Here is an 18,623-nt window from a genome sequence, read left to right as displayed (position 1 = left end):
ACTGTCACGTTTTATTCAACACGTCATAGATTATACTTAGAAATCGCATTCAAACTCACTCGACTTCAAACTTGCCAAAATAGGCTACAGCCATTTAATATTTTTAAAACTCTTTAAAATAAATTTAAGTCAACGAAAGCAGTTGAAATGTGAATCCTCGAATGTCATAACATAAAATATATAAATTATAAAATCAATATAAAGCCTAAAATTAGGAGAAATCGTATCATATTTCAAAAATCATTTATAAATGTAAACGATCTCTCGGAGAGTTATTACCATTTATCGTCGTTATGGTTTACTGCTGAGCTTTTCATGAGATTTGTTATATATGATATCTAGCTATAGCTTTTGCCCGCGGGTTAAAAAATATCTAGTAAGTAGTAAGCCTATAAAAAGCCCCGCTCCATTAGTATTTGACGCATAAAGCGTTACATGCAAAAATACAAAGATTTCCCCTTTATAATATCTGAGTGGATTTATTATTCATAAAAATGTAGATTTTAATTTAACATTTATTTTACATGCCACTGAACATTCCATAATGTTTGGACTGCTCTTTTATTTCTAAAACTTTGTCGGATAAATAATTCTGTAAAGCAATATTTAATAAGACCTAATAATGTTACACTTTTACTTGATGTTTTAGTTCTGTTCTGTTTCTTGTTTATGGCTCTCCCTCATCGGATTGGGCCAAATGTTTTAGTTCAACTCGACCGCCATAACGACCTAGTCATATTTGCACTTTCGAATATCGACGATCGAAACGGCAAAACAAATACAGCGGCAAATTATACTTGACTAAACAGATTCTATTTATACAACAAGTTTTAAGTGTTACCACAAACACTACACAAGACTTGAAACGATCTATATTTACAAAGAAAATTTTTATTCTTAGAACGAGATCTCGTTTCAACATAATTTTTGGGCGGACTTTTACATTCAGACTCCGTAACGTCCTTGCTTATTCATATCGGAATGTGGAAAGTTAAGACGGGAAACTAGAGTAAGACGGCTGCGTAGTTACCGCAACAGCATAAAATTCAAAACAGTCGGAGAAATGAAACCGGCAGACTAGTAATAGGTTGCCCTGGCGACAGCCACGGCCCGTCACTGATCGAGTGAAAAGGTTTACTTAGCAACTGACGTCCGGAGCTTCTTTTTCATCAACAATTACATAGACTATTATAGAAAACTATCACTCCATCTCTATATAATCGTTGAAGTCTTTTCTATGACCATAAGACAAAGATCTCACCTATCGTTTGTATATAAATAAAACGTAGTATACAATTTACTATAATAGACAACATGTGCGCTGACATACGAATTTATGAACAGAAATTGTAGGAAACAGTCTCCATTTATTTTAGTTTCGATTTCCTTGCGCTCATTATTTATGTTTAATAATATTTTGTTAAAAATTTTAGGTACTTATGTTATTAATATTCGCTTGTTATTATTTTTTTCTACTTCGATCTCGTTATTTGAACGTTTTTGCGTGATTGTTCTACTTAATAGTCATTTATAATTAATAATTTATAATGAATACAAAAAACGAAGCATTTTATTCAAATTTAACTATAATGATAATATAAAGACATTGAGTTGCGGCCTTTAAATGTAAATCAGTAGCTAATTCAACAAATATATCTCTCAAAAGGCATGATTCATATGACGATTTCTCTCGCATACAGTATACAGGTCAAGGTCGGTATTTGTGTCTGTTAAGTCGCTTTGTTAGTCTACGGTTAACCGTCTCGTATATTTGGAGACTTACACCAATGACTAACTGTTTTATTGTAAATAGTAAATAGTGTATAAATAGAAACGGCTTTAGTCATAGTTAAGTTACATTAACTTTTTAGTTTTACCTGTACTCGTAATTTCCAATAAAACTCCATTAAATTTTATTATATTGATTTTACATGATTACCGAAATGTAAATTTTGTATAAATTATTCTTCCAATAAGCATTAGTGTTGTTTATCATTTTGATTTCTTCTGACAAACAATGAGTTCTATTTTAAATGATTTGCAATAATGTTTAAACATGTTTATAGAAAAAAGTCGGCTATCGGATGAATCTTTAGCGTTTTCTTTATTCTAAACACGTTTTACATTTTAGGCCTGGAAATAATGAATTAATTCCGTGGCTCCCAAGCTATTTAAAACTTAGACTGACAAGGGAAGACCCGTTTTCACAGCACCATAAAATTTATCCGATCATAAAGATTGTTGTCAATAGCGCGTTTACAATATAGGATAATTTTATGATTATAAATAATTAAAATTTTAGATATAAACGTGTGGTCGTATTTTTAGTCGACTCCTATAATCTTATCTCTTTTTATTTCTTCTCTCTTCTTCTTATATCTTAATCTTATCGTATTCCTTCACGAAGTGTCATAAAGTCATTAAGGTTGATTGTTTTAAATTACTATTACTTCTTATATAAGACGCTTTACTTGCTTCATTTAAGGTCAGTGATTTGTCAATGAATGATTTCAGAGTAGTAATAAAATCAGATAAAGTTGAAGGTGAAATGTTGAGTATGAAATATAATCAGAAATGACCACCTCATTGGTATAACCTAGCTCTTGACTCACCAAGTTCAATGGACCTTCAAATTAAAACCTTTAAAACAGTTACGGCACATCTTATTATTCGTTAAAGAATGTTTCTCTCTATTCATCCGAGGTCAAAGAGTGAGGTTTTTATATCAAACTATTTTAGTCAAAAACAGCGTAAGTAATTGACGATAAAAGGATTTTTTACTATGTTCACAGTGTTGGTCTAAAATTAGCATATTTACTTTATAGTCTAAAATATCTAGTTACCAATAGAAATTATAAACGTATACTTTGCCTTTTAAATTGCTGTTTTTACTGAACATTGCAAAATGTATTTATAGATTAAAATGTTTGTATAAAAAATTGTTTCCATTTAATATTTAGAAAACTTTTATTATGTTTTAGAACTATATTAGGTATACTCAAATTTATATCTATGTATTTATACAGATCATTGAAGTTTTAGACGTCCGTGTGTAGTCTTTACGATTGAAATATAATTTTCTTAATAACAGGATCCAGATTTCTCGGTGATTTGTGTCTAGTCTTTGTCGGTATCAAGATTGTTTTTTTATATACTTTGAAACGTTATAATAACATAAATTATTTAGTTTTTATGTGTATATTATGTATTTTTTTGATGTGTATTGTAATTATTATGCATTTCAAGATTATCAAAGTTGAGATTATTCATTTCTGTTCAATTCATTCAATATTTGAGAAGCAGTTTTAATATCGACAATATTTCCCATTAAATTACAAAACTTACTTATGGTATGTTTCGATTTTATCTATCTTCTGTCGGAGAATATAGAGTGTTATCCTTTATAGTAGCATTAATAAATAATTTATTTCGCATCCCGTTCAATCCCTTGCGTGTTTCTTTTCACGTTATCCTCTTTTAAAGTAATTTAATATATAATTTTACCCGTTCTTCATACTAAACTACTACTGTCGTTAAATAGATCTTATCATATGATTGAAATGAATCAATTCTGTAAGCGTAAATCGTGAGCCTTCAAAGTAACCTAAGCGATGTCTATGACCCAAAGGACGCCCTTAGCACGTGACGAGGTCTAATGGACGCCCTTTCCATAGTATATTTTTATGGTTATTGTGACATTGTTCCCGATTATTTTCCTCCATTGCAATTTTATTACCCAAGTCCGACATTAGCAAGCATAGATTAAGAAAGATGAATAGATTAGTATGTTTTAGCATCTCTGTAATTTGTCCTCTATTAAATTTTACGAGCTTCTACTTTATGGTAATTGCAATAAGAGTAAGATTAAATTTTGAGTATGATCAATTTAAATAAGAATAAAAATAGTCATTACTTTGAGTAAATCAAAGTTTAATTATACTTTTAATAATGTTATCAGCGTGTGGTAATTCTATTTCGCAAATAAATATCATGCTGCTGATAGAATCTTGGATGATAAGCAGCTCAAGAGAGTTTCCTCAATGCAATGCAGTTACTCGCTATAATTACGGAACATTTCTATAAATAATTGTAATCGCTGCACAATCAATAGCTTATCATCACGAACAATATAAAAAGATTCCATTGATTCTATTGTAAGATGCTCTCAATAAAAATACATAAAAGTTTTATGTAATAAATGTTTTATGCAGCGGTCTTTGTTTGCTACCAATATTTTTCTTAAATTTATTAATAATTGTAATTAAGGTTAAGTTTATAAATATCCAGTCAATTGAGCGAAAAATTCGATGCATATTCTTGTATGCTTTGTTTTAGCCAATGCATATTTAGGTGGTAGCATGACTACAACAATTTTAAAAGACAAATTCGTACCGGCCTCGCGTGAGCGTTCGGTTTCATGCAACACTCGCCGCCATTGTTGGTCGGTGTCGAAACTGGTCAGTCCTAGCGAGGATTTTGTTTTGCTCCCAATTACACATATCGCCACGTCCTTGAATAAATTTTCGTGACTAAATATTGATGTCATTATAATGATATAAAGAGTTACATGATATCTGATTTAATAAAACATCAATGTGACGATTTAGGAAATTCTTTATAGATTTGACCCACTTAAGCTTTAAAAGTTATTGTATACATAATACTACCATACTTAAGTGTACGAGATGAGAAATATTTTGATTAATTTCACTAAAATTATTGTATAATCTAAATATTATTATTTGTATTATAAGTTAATAATTTGTGTATTGTGGTTTCTCGCAAACTTTTAAAGTAGCTATCACAATGAGTCGGCCCTCTTGTTGCGGAGAGTGTACGCCGATTGAATGCTAAATAGCTTCCATACGTAGTTGTTGAGTCACTGCCGCCCCGCTTTCTGGACTCCATGAAAGCACGGACCATCCTTTGTACATCTTACACATTATTATGATACTGTTTCATTAAAATAAATTAACTTTTGTCGTTTCTAATCAACACCATGAACAAATAAATAGTAGTAATAATTAACAGTATACAATGAAGTTACAGGTTAAAATATTGTCGTTTTCATTTGGTCAGGTTTTTAAATAATTTGCACAAAACTTTTCCATTCACAATTCAAATCGCGATGATGAACAATTATCACATATGACATGAAATAACTTTCATGTTATATGTGATAATTGGTGATGGTGGTTAAATAAAATATTGGCAACACAATCACCAGAAACCGCAAACTAATCAGGATTCGAACAACGTCCATACAATATGTATGACAAATTCTCGTACCGTGTCTTATTGTTTAGAAATGCATTTATACATCGGTCTTTAAAATATTGACAATTGAATCTGACCTCCTATAGACTAGATTTTATACAGTCCAAAACCCTGATGTCAATCTTTCGTATAGTTCTATTGTTCTAAGAATGTTTCATTCCACTATACGAATGATTGAGGAGGGGGTCTCTTTGTTCTATTTGTCACCAATTGTTAACTAAATCATTTGCTTCTTGTCTATCGTGAATGTTCCACACCTTAGACGAAACAACGCAAGTAAAATATCAGTTAAAAATCACCAAAGTGACGCGTTTTAGTTTCCTAATATTTTATAATTTACCTTAGTCCGATTATAAAGTGTACACGTTCAAAATTTCTTGGTAACATGTAATTATTAAAACAATCGATTTCATAGTGTTGTGAATTGTTACAGATGGTACTTCCGCAAGATAAAACGGATCGAGGCGGAGAAGAAACTGCTTCTGCCCGAGAACGAGCATGGTGCTTTCCTCATCCGAGACTCGGAGAGCCGGCACAACGACTTCTCACTCTCAGGTAAATAAATCGCCCTTTAAATCAAAGATTATTATAAAGATTTGCATAAGAAATAAAGTAACTTCAACTTGAAGTAATCGTACTTGTTTCGAATGGGTCAGTGGACTGCTTTTTAACATAATGTGTTCAAAATCTTCGAATATCTGGTGTATAAAAATAACTTTTCAATTCTTTACTACCTTTGTTGTCATTACTCGAAGCTAATGAGTTTATGAATCAATTAGAGTTGCATATAAATCTCGTGTTGAGTTTGTCGATATGTGTATAAAAAAATTACCGTAAACTTTAAAAAAGTCACGCAACAGGAAAGGGATAAAAGTCGAGGTAACTACGTGACCAAAGCGGAGGGCGATGGCTGGTTACAAATAAAATTGTGCTAACTATTCTAGTAGAGAACCCGTCTATGGGCCGCCTCGGAGATCCGATGCCGATGGTAAAACCGGTTAAAGTTTTTCTAAGACCCTTGAATAGGCGCCAGTGCCGTGGGAACATAACTATGCTACTAAACGATAGCTCCAATAGATTACTTGCTATCACATAACTATTACGCTTTATTTATTCAGTCTGGTACCGTATCACTCTATTTATAAAGTGCTCTGTGCTGTCTTATTTTGCGTACTGATAGTTCTAAAAATAACATACGTGATTGCAATGCGCTAGGAACGAGTTTATGCAGTAGCTACGTATTAACTAGAAAGAAAGCTAACTTGGAACTGTGGAATAATAAATTATCTTTGAATTGAAATAAAGGGACAAACAGGGGTATCATCACTATTAGGTACTGCTCATGGATTCTCTCATAAATATTTAAGAAATCAGTTCAAAATCCATTGAAATGTCATGAAGACTTATTTTTGTATTATATAGTGATGTTTATTCAAATAATATATTATCTACCAATAAAATCTGCAACGCATCTGCGGTTCCTCTGGTATTGCTGATGTCCATCGACGTCGTTGAACACCTCGGTGTTCCCGCTGCTCCTTTGCCCCCTTCTGTTATAAAAAAAAAACGTAGACTCAGAATTTATAGACTATGACGCACTTTACAATTATATTCGTTAGTTAGATATATTTTTACTTTATTATCAATTATTGCTTCCAGTTATTGTTGCATAACATAATTATTATATAAATTGTAATTATCATTCCTTATACATAAGTCAATCAAATGTCAATATGACAATAACATTTCTAGAAGTTACTCATCGAAATTCTTGAAATGTGATTAAAAATCAATGACTTATGAGAAATTAACAATTAAAATGCATTATGTAATAATTTATTTACATTGTAAGATGTTTTTGTTCTAAATGTCAAAATAACAACCGGCATAAAACAATCGCATACAAATCTGATCGTGGGTTTCCACGGCTACTAGTGTTGCGTTATCTCTCTCATTTTCACCGAAATAAAGAAGGAAAAACAATATGTTTCGACGATGAAAGCTCCGATCAATAGACCTATTCTCTATAACATGTCTCATGTATCAAGCAGTCATTGACTTTAGCTATAAAAACAATATAGTCCATTACAAGTACTTGGATTTTATTAGGATTAAAATATATTAGTAATCGTAAAATTTCTCACACAGTCATATTTACGGCTATACCCTTATTTAACATTGAATATTTGATTTAGTGCAATATTAAAATGCTATAGCTCGTTCACCGAGAGTCGGCAATTAAACGTCGCATATGCATGACAATGGAATACGCATAAATCTCCTGTCGGCTTTCCCAATGAATGAAAGTAGTTTCTAAAATTATATCTGCCCATCCCAACGAAAGCACAATAGCAAACTTTATTCAAAAATTTATGATTTTATTTGACGTCATGACCTTTACCTACTACTCTATGTTACGTCAATAAAAGGATATGCAAATACAATACAATAACTGGCTTTTTCAATCACATAAGCAACACGCGACGACCGGGTGGCAAATTTTCATATAAATAATTATTTTTTTCTGAAGTTTGTTGGATAAAATCCTTGTGTTTATAACGTAGTCCCCGATATGTACTTGTTTAAACTAAACCGACCATATAGTGATAAAAAAATTAAAAGTATTTTAAAAAGCAGAAAATTATTAAGAGGATACGAGAACGTTGTTAGCTTCATTTGTCGGCATATGTTAGTTAACCTGATCAAAATATTTTATAGTTTTGTAAACAATCTGTGCAATTGACGTATGTTTGTGTAAAAACAATATTCCATAGAAAATCCGCAAATAATGTCATGTCCGAAAGTTATACATACCGTTTCCAAGCATTTTGCGTCATTCGACGTACTTCATGGTTTCCTTTGAAAAATAAATTTAAAGTTGTTATGTATTTATGAACAAATAACGCACGCATTTAACTTAAGGTCTATTTCTTCGTAATCTTTTTATGTTTTAAAATTTAGTTCTTATGATTCTGGCCCCTGTTCTTATGATGAGCCCACAATAACAAGTTCTAAAGACTAACTTTCTTAAATATAAAGAAGAAGAATTATCGCTTCCTTATTTAATAGATATAACAGGTCTTGATAATTACAGTTATTGATTAAGTTTTTTTACTATTAAAACACATTTGCAAATGTAAAAAGATATTCGATTGAAAAATACTATTTTCTGGTATTAGTGAATACAAAAATTATTTAATATCGAAGCTATTAATTATTGACTTTACTGTTGTTATCGTTTTCCCTACAAATAAATAATTTTCTCTGTAGGACTTCCTTTACTACTTTCAAGACATTGTAAATGTCTATTCCCTCGTTTTACCTCATGTGTTTACCTTTGAAGTTACAATGAATACACTTTCATGTCTCTCACTTTATATGGAACAATATAGTATTGAAATTTGAAGTTGTTAACCTCCTGATCTATTCAGTTGTTTGTGAAAAAAGTAAACTTGTTTACTTACATATTAGTTACATAATACATATAAGGTAAATTCACATATTTTTTCTTTCAAATACTGATACTCAACCAATAAAATTTGTAAGCAGCCAGTTACTTCGTAATCAAAGAAAACCCAACGTTTAATATAAATATTCAACATTAGTGGTTACTGGTAACAGAATACATCTTTTTACACAGGACGTCAGCAAAATGTAGGTACCGCATTTCCAGTTCTCTCGGCAATCATTCATAATGACGCACAGCCCTGGCATTGTCCTTATTGTCTCAAGCGCCGATATGTTTATGCATATCCGCTTGTCACTTCTAAACAAATGTTGCGTTTATTTTAATTCGCATAAATTCTTGTTTTAAATTATTTATAACTGCCCTTTTGATCGTCTACGCCAACTACGCTTTTTTTATGGTGAACTAATAGGGTTGTCAACTGTATTAGAACATTGATACGTTTTTGTTTTTCATAGACACAAAATTGATTAGATTAAAACCAAAATTAAAACGTATACTTTTATTTGATAGTGTGTCTGGCTTCAAAATATTTCAATATTATTCATAAAGATACACAAATGTTTCACTGAAACAATTTTCGTTCAATTTGAATACGTATATTTGTTTCATAGTATCGCCTACAAGTTTATCTAGGTTCATGTCCTCAATTCACATTTCGCTTTGCTTGTATAGCATTTTAACACAAAATTTCGTTATTTTATACATCATTGCATTTACCAATTTTTATGTAACTTACCGCGTCTCTTGTATATAAAGTATTCAGAATATTTATTTAAATAATATGACATCTGATTATTATTTGTGTGTTCCAATTTCGAATTTTTAAGAATTACGTAAAAACATACATATAAATAACTTGTCATAAGTAAAAATTTAATATGATCCTCTTTATAATAATATTTAAAAATAAAATATGTGTATAGGTTAGCTCTTGTACTTGCTTTACTATAAATTTGTTTGTAAAATTGACATAAATTATCACCTTAGTACATAACTGTGCAGTGTTTTATGGAATTTGATAGTTACTACGTTATGGGGGAAATTGTTTCTTTGACATTCTTGAAACATCCCTCCAACATGAGGGATGGAAGAGACGTGTCTTTTGCAAGGAGGGTTTAAAGGACCCTTTACGCTATAGTTTCCTTTATTATGTTACTTATTGTTTCCATCACACCCTCTGTAACTTTGTGCACGTAAAAAAATCCTCAACCCTAGCTTTATGAGTAAGATCGTATTATATTTAGCCGTTATAAACAATTACTTACACGCAGCTTTATATACTTACGAGTATATATTAAATCATTCTGCACGTGGCTTGCCACTCGTCTAATTACTTGATGGTACATTGATTCATTATATGATTTTGTAACAGATACGGTGTTCGATTCCCAGTGAACAAATAATCTCAATAAATTATACAAAATTTGCATTACAATGTTCAATGCGTTTTCATTAATACTCTTATTAAAATATCAGTAAGTGTGTGTTCACAATTTAAAAAAATTATTACGCAATATAATAAAAAGTTCACTTCATTTTGCAGCGTAATTTTTGTAAGAATCCGAAGTAATAACTGGATTTTTTTTGGTACACAACAGCCAGTCACATTCCCTACCGTTAGATCGAATGTTCGAGAATTTTTTCTATTACCGATTTTTAGACAGCCATTATTTTTTTTCACTAGGACGCCTTAAGTTTAATATCCATTTAGAATTAAAGTGTGGAATACCCGTTTACGATGACGCAGACATCAATATAATTTATTGATTTTAAAATAACGTGGGTTTTGTTTTGATAAATTTATTCCAACAATAATGTAGCATTCAGTTGTCAATACAATTTACAGAAGAAATGTATCGTTTGTGTTTGAGGAAAGCAGTTTTTATTGTAGTTTATTATCAACACGAGATTATAACGTGCCCCATACTCGTGTCGGAAAGCGAGTGAATATTGAAATTTATATGGTATCTTATTGAATACAAAATTCAACTCCTTACATCTTTGCTTGTTGTTTCTTAACCATCAATCTATCTCGATCGAATACACTGAAGAAATAACGTTGGACAATATTGCATGCAAAATTTATTTTGAGAACGTGCAAAATTATAAAATTCAACCAATTCACTTTCGAGTAATCGATAATTGATTTAATCAAAAAACTAATTAAATTGTTAATTGCAATTATTTTAATTGTTAAGTGCCGATTAAACTCTTGTGTACGACGATAAGGAAAACCATAGCAAAAAATTTTTAGTTAACATTTCAATATATATTGCCTCTGTATTTTCACAGATCGGTTTTATCAAGAGCACGTACTGCATTGTTCCCTCCAATAATAAGCTCTCGCCCTCTCGAGACATCTCCATCCCCAGTAGCTTGAGGTTATTCAACTTTGTAGTATAAATTCAAGTATTAAGTCCCATCCACACATAATATAATAATTATGACGATGCTAGGAACTGAGAACAAATTTGCATGAATTGCTGACTACAGTCTTAAGCATAATTGTCAGTAGCGCAAAAGACAATAGCTAACTATAGCTAAATCTCAATTTATAATCGGGAGAATTCAGTATTGTTATATATCTTGATAAGTTGAATGCCTTTAATTTAAATTGCGTTTTCTTCTGCAGTACGCGATGGGGACACGGTGAAACATTACCGCATCAGACAATTAGACGAGGGTGGGTTCTTCATAGCGCGGCGCACCACCTTCCGCACTCTGCAGGAGCTGGTCGAACATTACAGCAAGGATGCGGACGGCCTCTGCGTCTCGCTCAACAAGCCTTGCGTACAGGTTAGTACCACCAGCATTGCATTCAATTCTTTACATTATGATAGAGTTATTTTAATCGGGTCAATATAAATGGTGTTCTTTTCCAAATTGCCGAAATATTAACCAATGTGGTTCGGAAATATTTTTTAAATTGATCTTATCATGAAAAAATCGCAACAAATTAAGCAGTTAAACTAGATTTTAAATTGGCAATACGCGATTTCACCCGAGTGTCACGGACATATGTCTGAACTAATGTGACCTCGCTTGTATAGTCAAAACTTTAGAACTCATCTGATTGAAATACGATTATTGAAATTCATTTAAAAATATCGTTTACGAAATTCTCAAATAGATCGAAATTGCTTCCGTGAATCACAGAGAAATGTCTTTCACATTAGTTTAAAACTATGACGTGTGTCTTGAAGTTTAATGTGATAAAAATGTAACAGGCTGTAGGTGCCGATCGCTATCTCTATATTGATTAAGTTGAATAATCGTGACTCTTATAGACATTGAGTTAATCGAAAGGGAACAATAAAGTCCCCACTAAATACTGCCAAGGTTCTCAGCTCCGACAAGTCAAAATTAGTTTTCTCTTACCATAAGTGCATATGGTGAACTCTAATTATATGTAATCCAACGACCCCTTTTAAATATTCCTCTAGTTTTTTTTCAATTGTCTACGCATTACGCTGTCAAATCAGGGTCATATGTAATTCGTGTTATTTATTGTTACAAACTCGAGGTGTTGCAAAATTCGATATCGTTTCGATCGTAAATCTTTTATGGTTTTCGTGGAACAATACAACTGGATGCGTGAGAATTCGCACCGTATAGGATTCGAAGAAAAACGGAAAGCTTCGTGTGTATTGCACTGACCTAGTGGTATCAGTACGTAGCAAAAATGACAAATATATGCTGTTATTGAATTACAGTAATCGTCGTATAATTATTAATCGTTGAAGTTCACTTTTAATTCATATGATTTAAATTTTTTTGGTCACACACTAAATAACTTCAACTTTTTGGTATGAACAAACATGACAATGACAAGTTCACCTAGTATTAGTTGTTTAGTCACATCTATTTCTTTTTCTTTGACGTAATTAATGCTGTAATTTGATTTATTAGTAAAAACCTAATTAGTCAACAAATGGGTATAAAAAATTAGAAATTTTTGTTGCAAACATTTTGTAATTGTTATTTTACCCGTTATTATGAATTACGTTGAAGCATTTATACTTTAACGTTTACATAACTTTAATATCATATAATAATTTTCATTCCACTAGGTGTAAGAATACGTAGTTCACTTAATTGCAAGTTAATAAAAATTATAAATAATGTATGAATTTATCGTTAAATTGAGTTTATCTGTAACGTTCCGTTTTTAATATACATCAAGACGACTTATTAACACATGGAAATTACTATACAATAAAAATAACGAGAAAAAATTATCCATCAAAGGCATTAAATGATATCTATATGAATTCTTTCATAATTACGAACAGTTATACGTAATATGATAATTATATGCTCTGTTTGTTTATGACCGTCAATTTGTAAACACGTTCGGAATGGAGATCCGCTGAGGTAAAAATGTGAAGTCTTAAACCGCGGGTAATATTCATAACGTGTAATAAAGTTCTCGTGTATATTATTATATCAAGAAAGACCATTCCAGTTTCGCGGTCGAGCGCCCGCCGCCAAGGTCGAGATGACCCCGCTTTCGTTGTGCACAGGGCTGACATCATTTAATTAGAAAATTAACAAACATATTATGTAGTATTGCTATTATGTTTATGTTTATGTCAACATTATAGTCAAAATTATAGTTATTGTAGAAAATAAGAATATCTTGGGAATGGGAACAAATGGAAATTTCAATTGAAAGTGTAATTTCTGTTACATTCAAAACGCTTTTTCGTTTAAAAATAATATATTTTCGATGTGTACATGTACCTTAAATAGTTTCTGCATTAAAATTGCACATCATGCGACATGCATACAATCGGTATTCAAATGTCACCTTCGTTTTGCCATTAATTTAAATATTTCGAAAGAAGTGGCAACCCTTGTCACCAAGCAACTGACCATACGTCTTTTGTAAATCCATAATTCATCTCACTCTCGCGTCTTTCCATGGAATCAGAACGTAGTGATTTGACTGCGGCACAAACTGCCCGAGGCCGTAAAATAACTATATTATAGTGATCTTATGTCACACTCTCATATGGAATTATCTTCACGAAAAATAACCGTTGAAACAGCAACAGTTGCCAAAAAGATCACGATCAGGAAACTCAACTGTATATATGCACTACCAACGTCTTTCTTTGCCAGTATATAACAAAAAGAGTTTAATTAAATTCACCAACAAAAATGAGGTCAAGATAATGTATCGATTGTGTGGTGGACAACGGTCACGTGTGCATCGAAGCCTTCCGTAATACGATCCTACCCTTGCTTGTAATCGTATCTTTACTCCCAATTCGAAGGTTACAGAGTTATACGATTATTACATTTGTCATTATTTACATATTCTTTCCCACTCTATGTGAGGTCGGCTCAACAGATTTTTGTTCTCTAAATCGACCTTTTATTCATCGTTTCAGTTTTCTAGTCTTTATTCTCTTACTTTTCACACAATCCATCCATATCTTCGTAATACTGCTTGTCCAGATATCCCCCTACAATATTTTAAGTTTTATTATAGTTTACCTTAACTTTTAAGTGTTGACGATAGTGTCCATATTAACCTTTATTGTACTACAGTAACGATCGGAGTGTCCAAGCGGCAGCCGTCATTTGTCTGTATCATGTTACGTTATCGGAATACCTGCCCCTCCAAGAAATGGCGCAGGTATTTCCGACTGTGGATCAATAGACACACTTGTGTAACTGACTACAATTCTAAAATACGATAACGATCGAAGAATGCGATGCATTAAAGAGTCCTTTGTGCACTGATACGCGTGGCACATACGCTGATATATTTATTACCATTATATAAAATAGCTGTCAACTGCAAGTCCGTCCGCGCAGCATTAAAAGAAATATAATTAGTAGCCTATGTGTTCTTCCAGACTATGTTCTATATGTATACCAAATTCATCGAGAGCCGTTCAAAAGTTCTGGAGATCTAATCATTTCTATTTAAAATATTAGTAAGATTAAAATGTGCTTGTCAGGTATTCCCCAGTCAAGTTAACCGGATTCGAAACTGACGTATAGTATAACATTATCGATTTTTTGGAAGTCGTTATGCCACTTTCACTGTATAATGGGATCTTGACGTAATTATTAGTTTTTTTATAGTAAGCTTCAAAAGTAAAACAAAAACAAATATTTTTATTGCGGATGAGTTCATTATACTAGTATTTTTTATAGATTGTTTACTAAAATATAAAGAAGAAGCGACCTTATATGATGCTACGTAATTGTCACTGTTATGAATGAAAATTTTAGCACATAACCATAAATATGTTGTCATAAAAACGTAAGAACACATCTCATTGCAAAAACATTCCTGATCTAATCATTATCCTTGTGTCGCCACATTTGTCCTTATCAACGCTTGACGTCAACAAACTTAACTCGTTATACTAATAAGCTAATAGCACTTAAAAGTTATGCACGTCAATACATAAAATTAGTAAATACTTGATGAATTAGTCATTTTTGTTAATGTTTAAATCAGGCGAACATTCTTTTATGAATTGAAATCGAATTCAAAAACTTGTGAAAGGGAAATTAAGGATTAAACAGCATTTTGGGCAAGTCACACCATGACAAAATCGTAGTTGTAAAAATGTATTTATAAAAGGGGGGAAGTATATGAGGAGCGAGAACGCCTGTGATCCCACCACTATGAAATATTCCCAATAACCTGGCAAATTTATTTGACGGTTCGCCATCCCTGTCTTACAGAAAAGATCTATTAATCGTTTTTTAAGATAACTAATAAATAAGTAGTTGAGTTGATATTATTGTCAAAAGAACATTTTCACAAGTGTAAGACAGATTATTTTACAAACCACAATACTTGCTTTCGATAAAAAGTTCGGGAATTTTAACATCGTCACAAGTAAATTATAAGTAATAAATAAATGTATAATACAAACAATACGATCATTTTGTAAAGCAAGTTTAACGATGCCTTGACAAGGACATTAAATCACAACAAGTACAGTTATCTTTCACTGACTCATATTTTACTATTTTTTTGTCACGTACACGAAATAAAAATGAATATTTAAACGAGTCACTTTACATATAAATATCCTAATGAATGCTATTGTTAACTTCTCAACTACAACTAAACTATCAATACCATTTCTTTTCTAATGAACCTTTTGTTTAAACCATATTTATTTTTACGTGTGCTAACATTAAAGACTTGACGAACGATTGCAAATAAATAAATGCTAAGTTTATTACGCATGTGCTCGTTTAATTACTTGCACGAGACCTGAAAGATATTTTTCATTTCACTTGATTGCTTTGTGTTTAATTTAAACTGTGTTTTATTACTTTATGGCTATATGTTATTAATATAAATAGCGGATTTTGTATACATGTGAACCAATTTACTAATTTACACCACAGAAAATATAAATATACATACTAGCAGGTTTTAATTAATGCTTAAAGACAACAATATTTTTAAATTTAATTTACAATTTTAAAATAACTCGAAAACCCCATTTCCTATAACATATACCTGCACCGGTACCAATTAAAAATTCGTTATGCGTCGAGATGTGACGGAGGTTCAAATTAACCAGCGTCGAATGAATGACCTCTAGAGGTTATTCAAAAATAACGAATCAAAACCACTGTTGATCCCCGCACATGTCAGATATAACTGCACAACACGAGACTACGAAATAAAAGTAACATGACGTCTTTGCAGACATCGTTACATACTTGTTTTAAACATCTCTTACATACGAATGCTAACAAAAACCGTGAGAAACGATTGAAGCGTGAACTATACTTATTTTTGAAGGATTTGTATTTCAACTATTTATGTTTGTATTTTTGGCAATATGACATGACTTTAAACGGAGCCGTATCAAAAGTTCTGTGTTCTCAGTTCTCTTTCTTGAACGCCGAATGAAATGAAAGAAATGACACAGACAATATAAATTTTGACAACATTGTGTATGTTTTAACTTTCTCGTTGTTAATACTTTCACAATAATGTAGTCTGAAAGTTATCTAATTTGCAGCACAATGATAATAAGCGATGTACGTGCGAGGATAGTTTTGATATATTGGCACACGACACTGTATCAAAATATTATGAACCGAACAAGAACGAGCTGCGCAACATTGTTTCTGTAATCTTTAAATGTTAACATCTAGTAGTTTTATAGCTTCGGAATTGTAACGTGTAGGAATTTTAATATATTTTTATATTACAATCTAGTAAATTATTAGAATACATAAATTACGAAATTACGCGTGTATCTATTTAAATCTATTATGAGGATAAAATAAAGCTACCAAAAATTTTGAGGAAAGGAAACAAAATAATTAAGACTACGGTTTAAAAAAACCCAGGGTAGCTAACATAGGTTTATTGGTTTAATATGTTAAAGTTCAAACTTGGTCTTGCCAAACACAAAAGTAAATAAATGATTAGTAATTATTACTTGTCACTTATTCAGTCATGTAAGCAATTAAAAAACCGTGCATTCAAATTTTATTAAACTCATTACGAATGTCGATGTTTAATCGTGTCCTCGGTTGACAACGTTTTATTTATGGTCGAGTTGAGCTCAGTAACCCCAGTTTGACATATTGTATAACAAAGTGTTGGTTTGTGCAAGACGCCGGCGGACGATTACATCAACCGCTCGATTTACGATACGCTTTAACATGTTGGCGCTGTGCGATCGCGACGCCAATACTGTTTTATTACGAATTTGCATATAATTTGTGCGTTGCATAACATTTCGACTCTCATTTGCATGTCGCCACAGTATCGGTGACAATGTAGGCAACTCTCCGCCCTGGCTAGCCTACGTGGCGCGTAATTATTCAAACATGTATAATTTAAAAAAAATATATTAGGATTCTTATATATATAGATTATATATCAATCACTAGTGGTCATGGTAACATGTAATAAAAATAGTAGTCATAAAAACTATAGCACAGTGTAAGTTTTAATGTATTATAATGAATAATATCCGATTATTCACATTGATTTGTCATATTGGAAATCTTACTGTGCCGTGAAATAATAGATACTACTAAAACCTACTAACTCATATCTAACCAGATCACGGTATCATTTGATATCACGTAACTCGTTTTAGATCTCGTTAGTAAAAATGACGATTACGAGTATCTAATGTTAAAAATCGATAATACAATTAATCGAACGTGGAATCGATAACGAGCATTCGTTAATCGGTGATCGCGACGCGTGACGGGCGCAGGTCGCGGTCGATGGCCAACCATTCCGACGGCGTCTTGTTACGCGTATAGAATAAAAAAATAAAACAATCACGTACAAAAACACTGACGTATGATAATGCTCGAGTTCGGCTAAGTGACGTCTTCCGGTAGGCAACAGAGGCAATGTAATGTAGCGCGTAATGTGCATTAATTAAGAAACACAAATGCACCTTAATAGAAGCAATGTATACTGCGTATACTGTTCAACTCACAGAATTTTATATCATTGTGGTATGTCTCTACCTATATAAATAATAAAAGAATACAGACGTATTGATAACCTCCTTCTTTTTGCAATCGGCTAAAAAGTGATCCATTCCATAAATCTATTCTTGCACTCTCTATAATTTTAACTTACATTAGATAGTCAGGATTTCAAATTGACTATACAATCGGTAGTGATATCATCAGCATATTGTTTCGATATATAGCGATAATTTTCTTCGATAATGTTGTAAACTATAAAATGCTATATTGTCTGTCTTGGAAAATACTACTTAGAATGCATTAACTTTCAGTTACTTGATTTATAGCAAAAATTGTGATCACAATGTCGCAAAGAGAAAAAAATTTAAAATGTCAAAAAATATTTCTCCACCACATTTGCCTAATGTAAATAACGTAA

General features: G+C 31.8%; 1 protein-coding gene across 2 annotated transcripts in view; it reads left to right on the top strand.

The window, feature by feature from the left end:
• Src42A (Tyrosine-protein kinase Src42A) overlaps positions 1-18,623 on the top strand; it is a 56,002-nt gene that overhangs the window by 32,782 nt on the left and 4,597 nt on the right. For both annotated transcript variants that reach the window (XM_013307417.1, XM_013307416.1), the window contains exons 2-3: positions 5,711-5,832; positions 11,379-11,542. In XM_013307417.1, the coding sequence (XP_013162871.1) occupies positions 5,711-5,832; positions 11,379-11,542 (286 nt within the window). The remainder of the gene's footprint in view (positions 1-5,710; positions 5,833-11,378; positions 11,543-18,623) is intronic.

This window comes from Papilio xuthus, unplaced genomic scaffold (genome assembly GCF_000836235.2).
Source record: "Papilio xuthus unplaced genomic scaffold, Pxut_1.1 DF828142.1, whole genome shotgun sequence".
NCBI lineage: Eukaryota > Metazoa > Arthropoda > Insecta > Lepidoptera > Papilionidae > Papilio > Papilio xuthus.
Note: the sequence above shows the minus strand (reverse complement) of the source record. Positions and strands in the feature narration are given on the sequence as shown.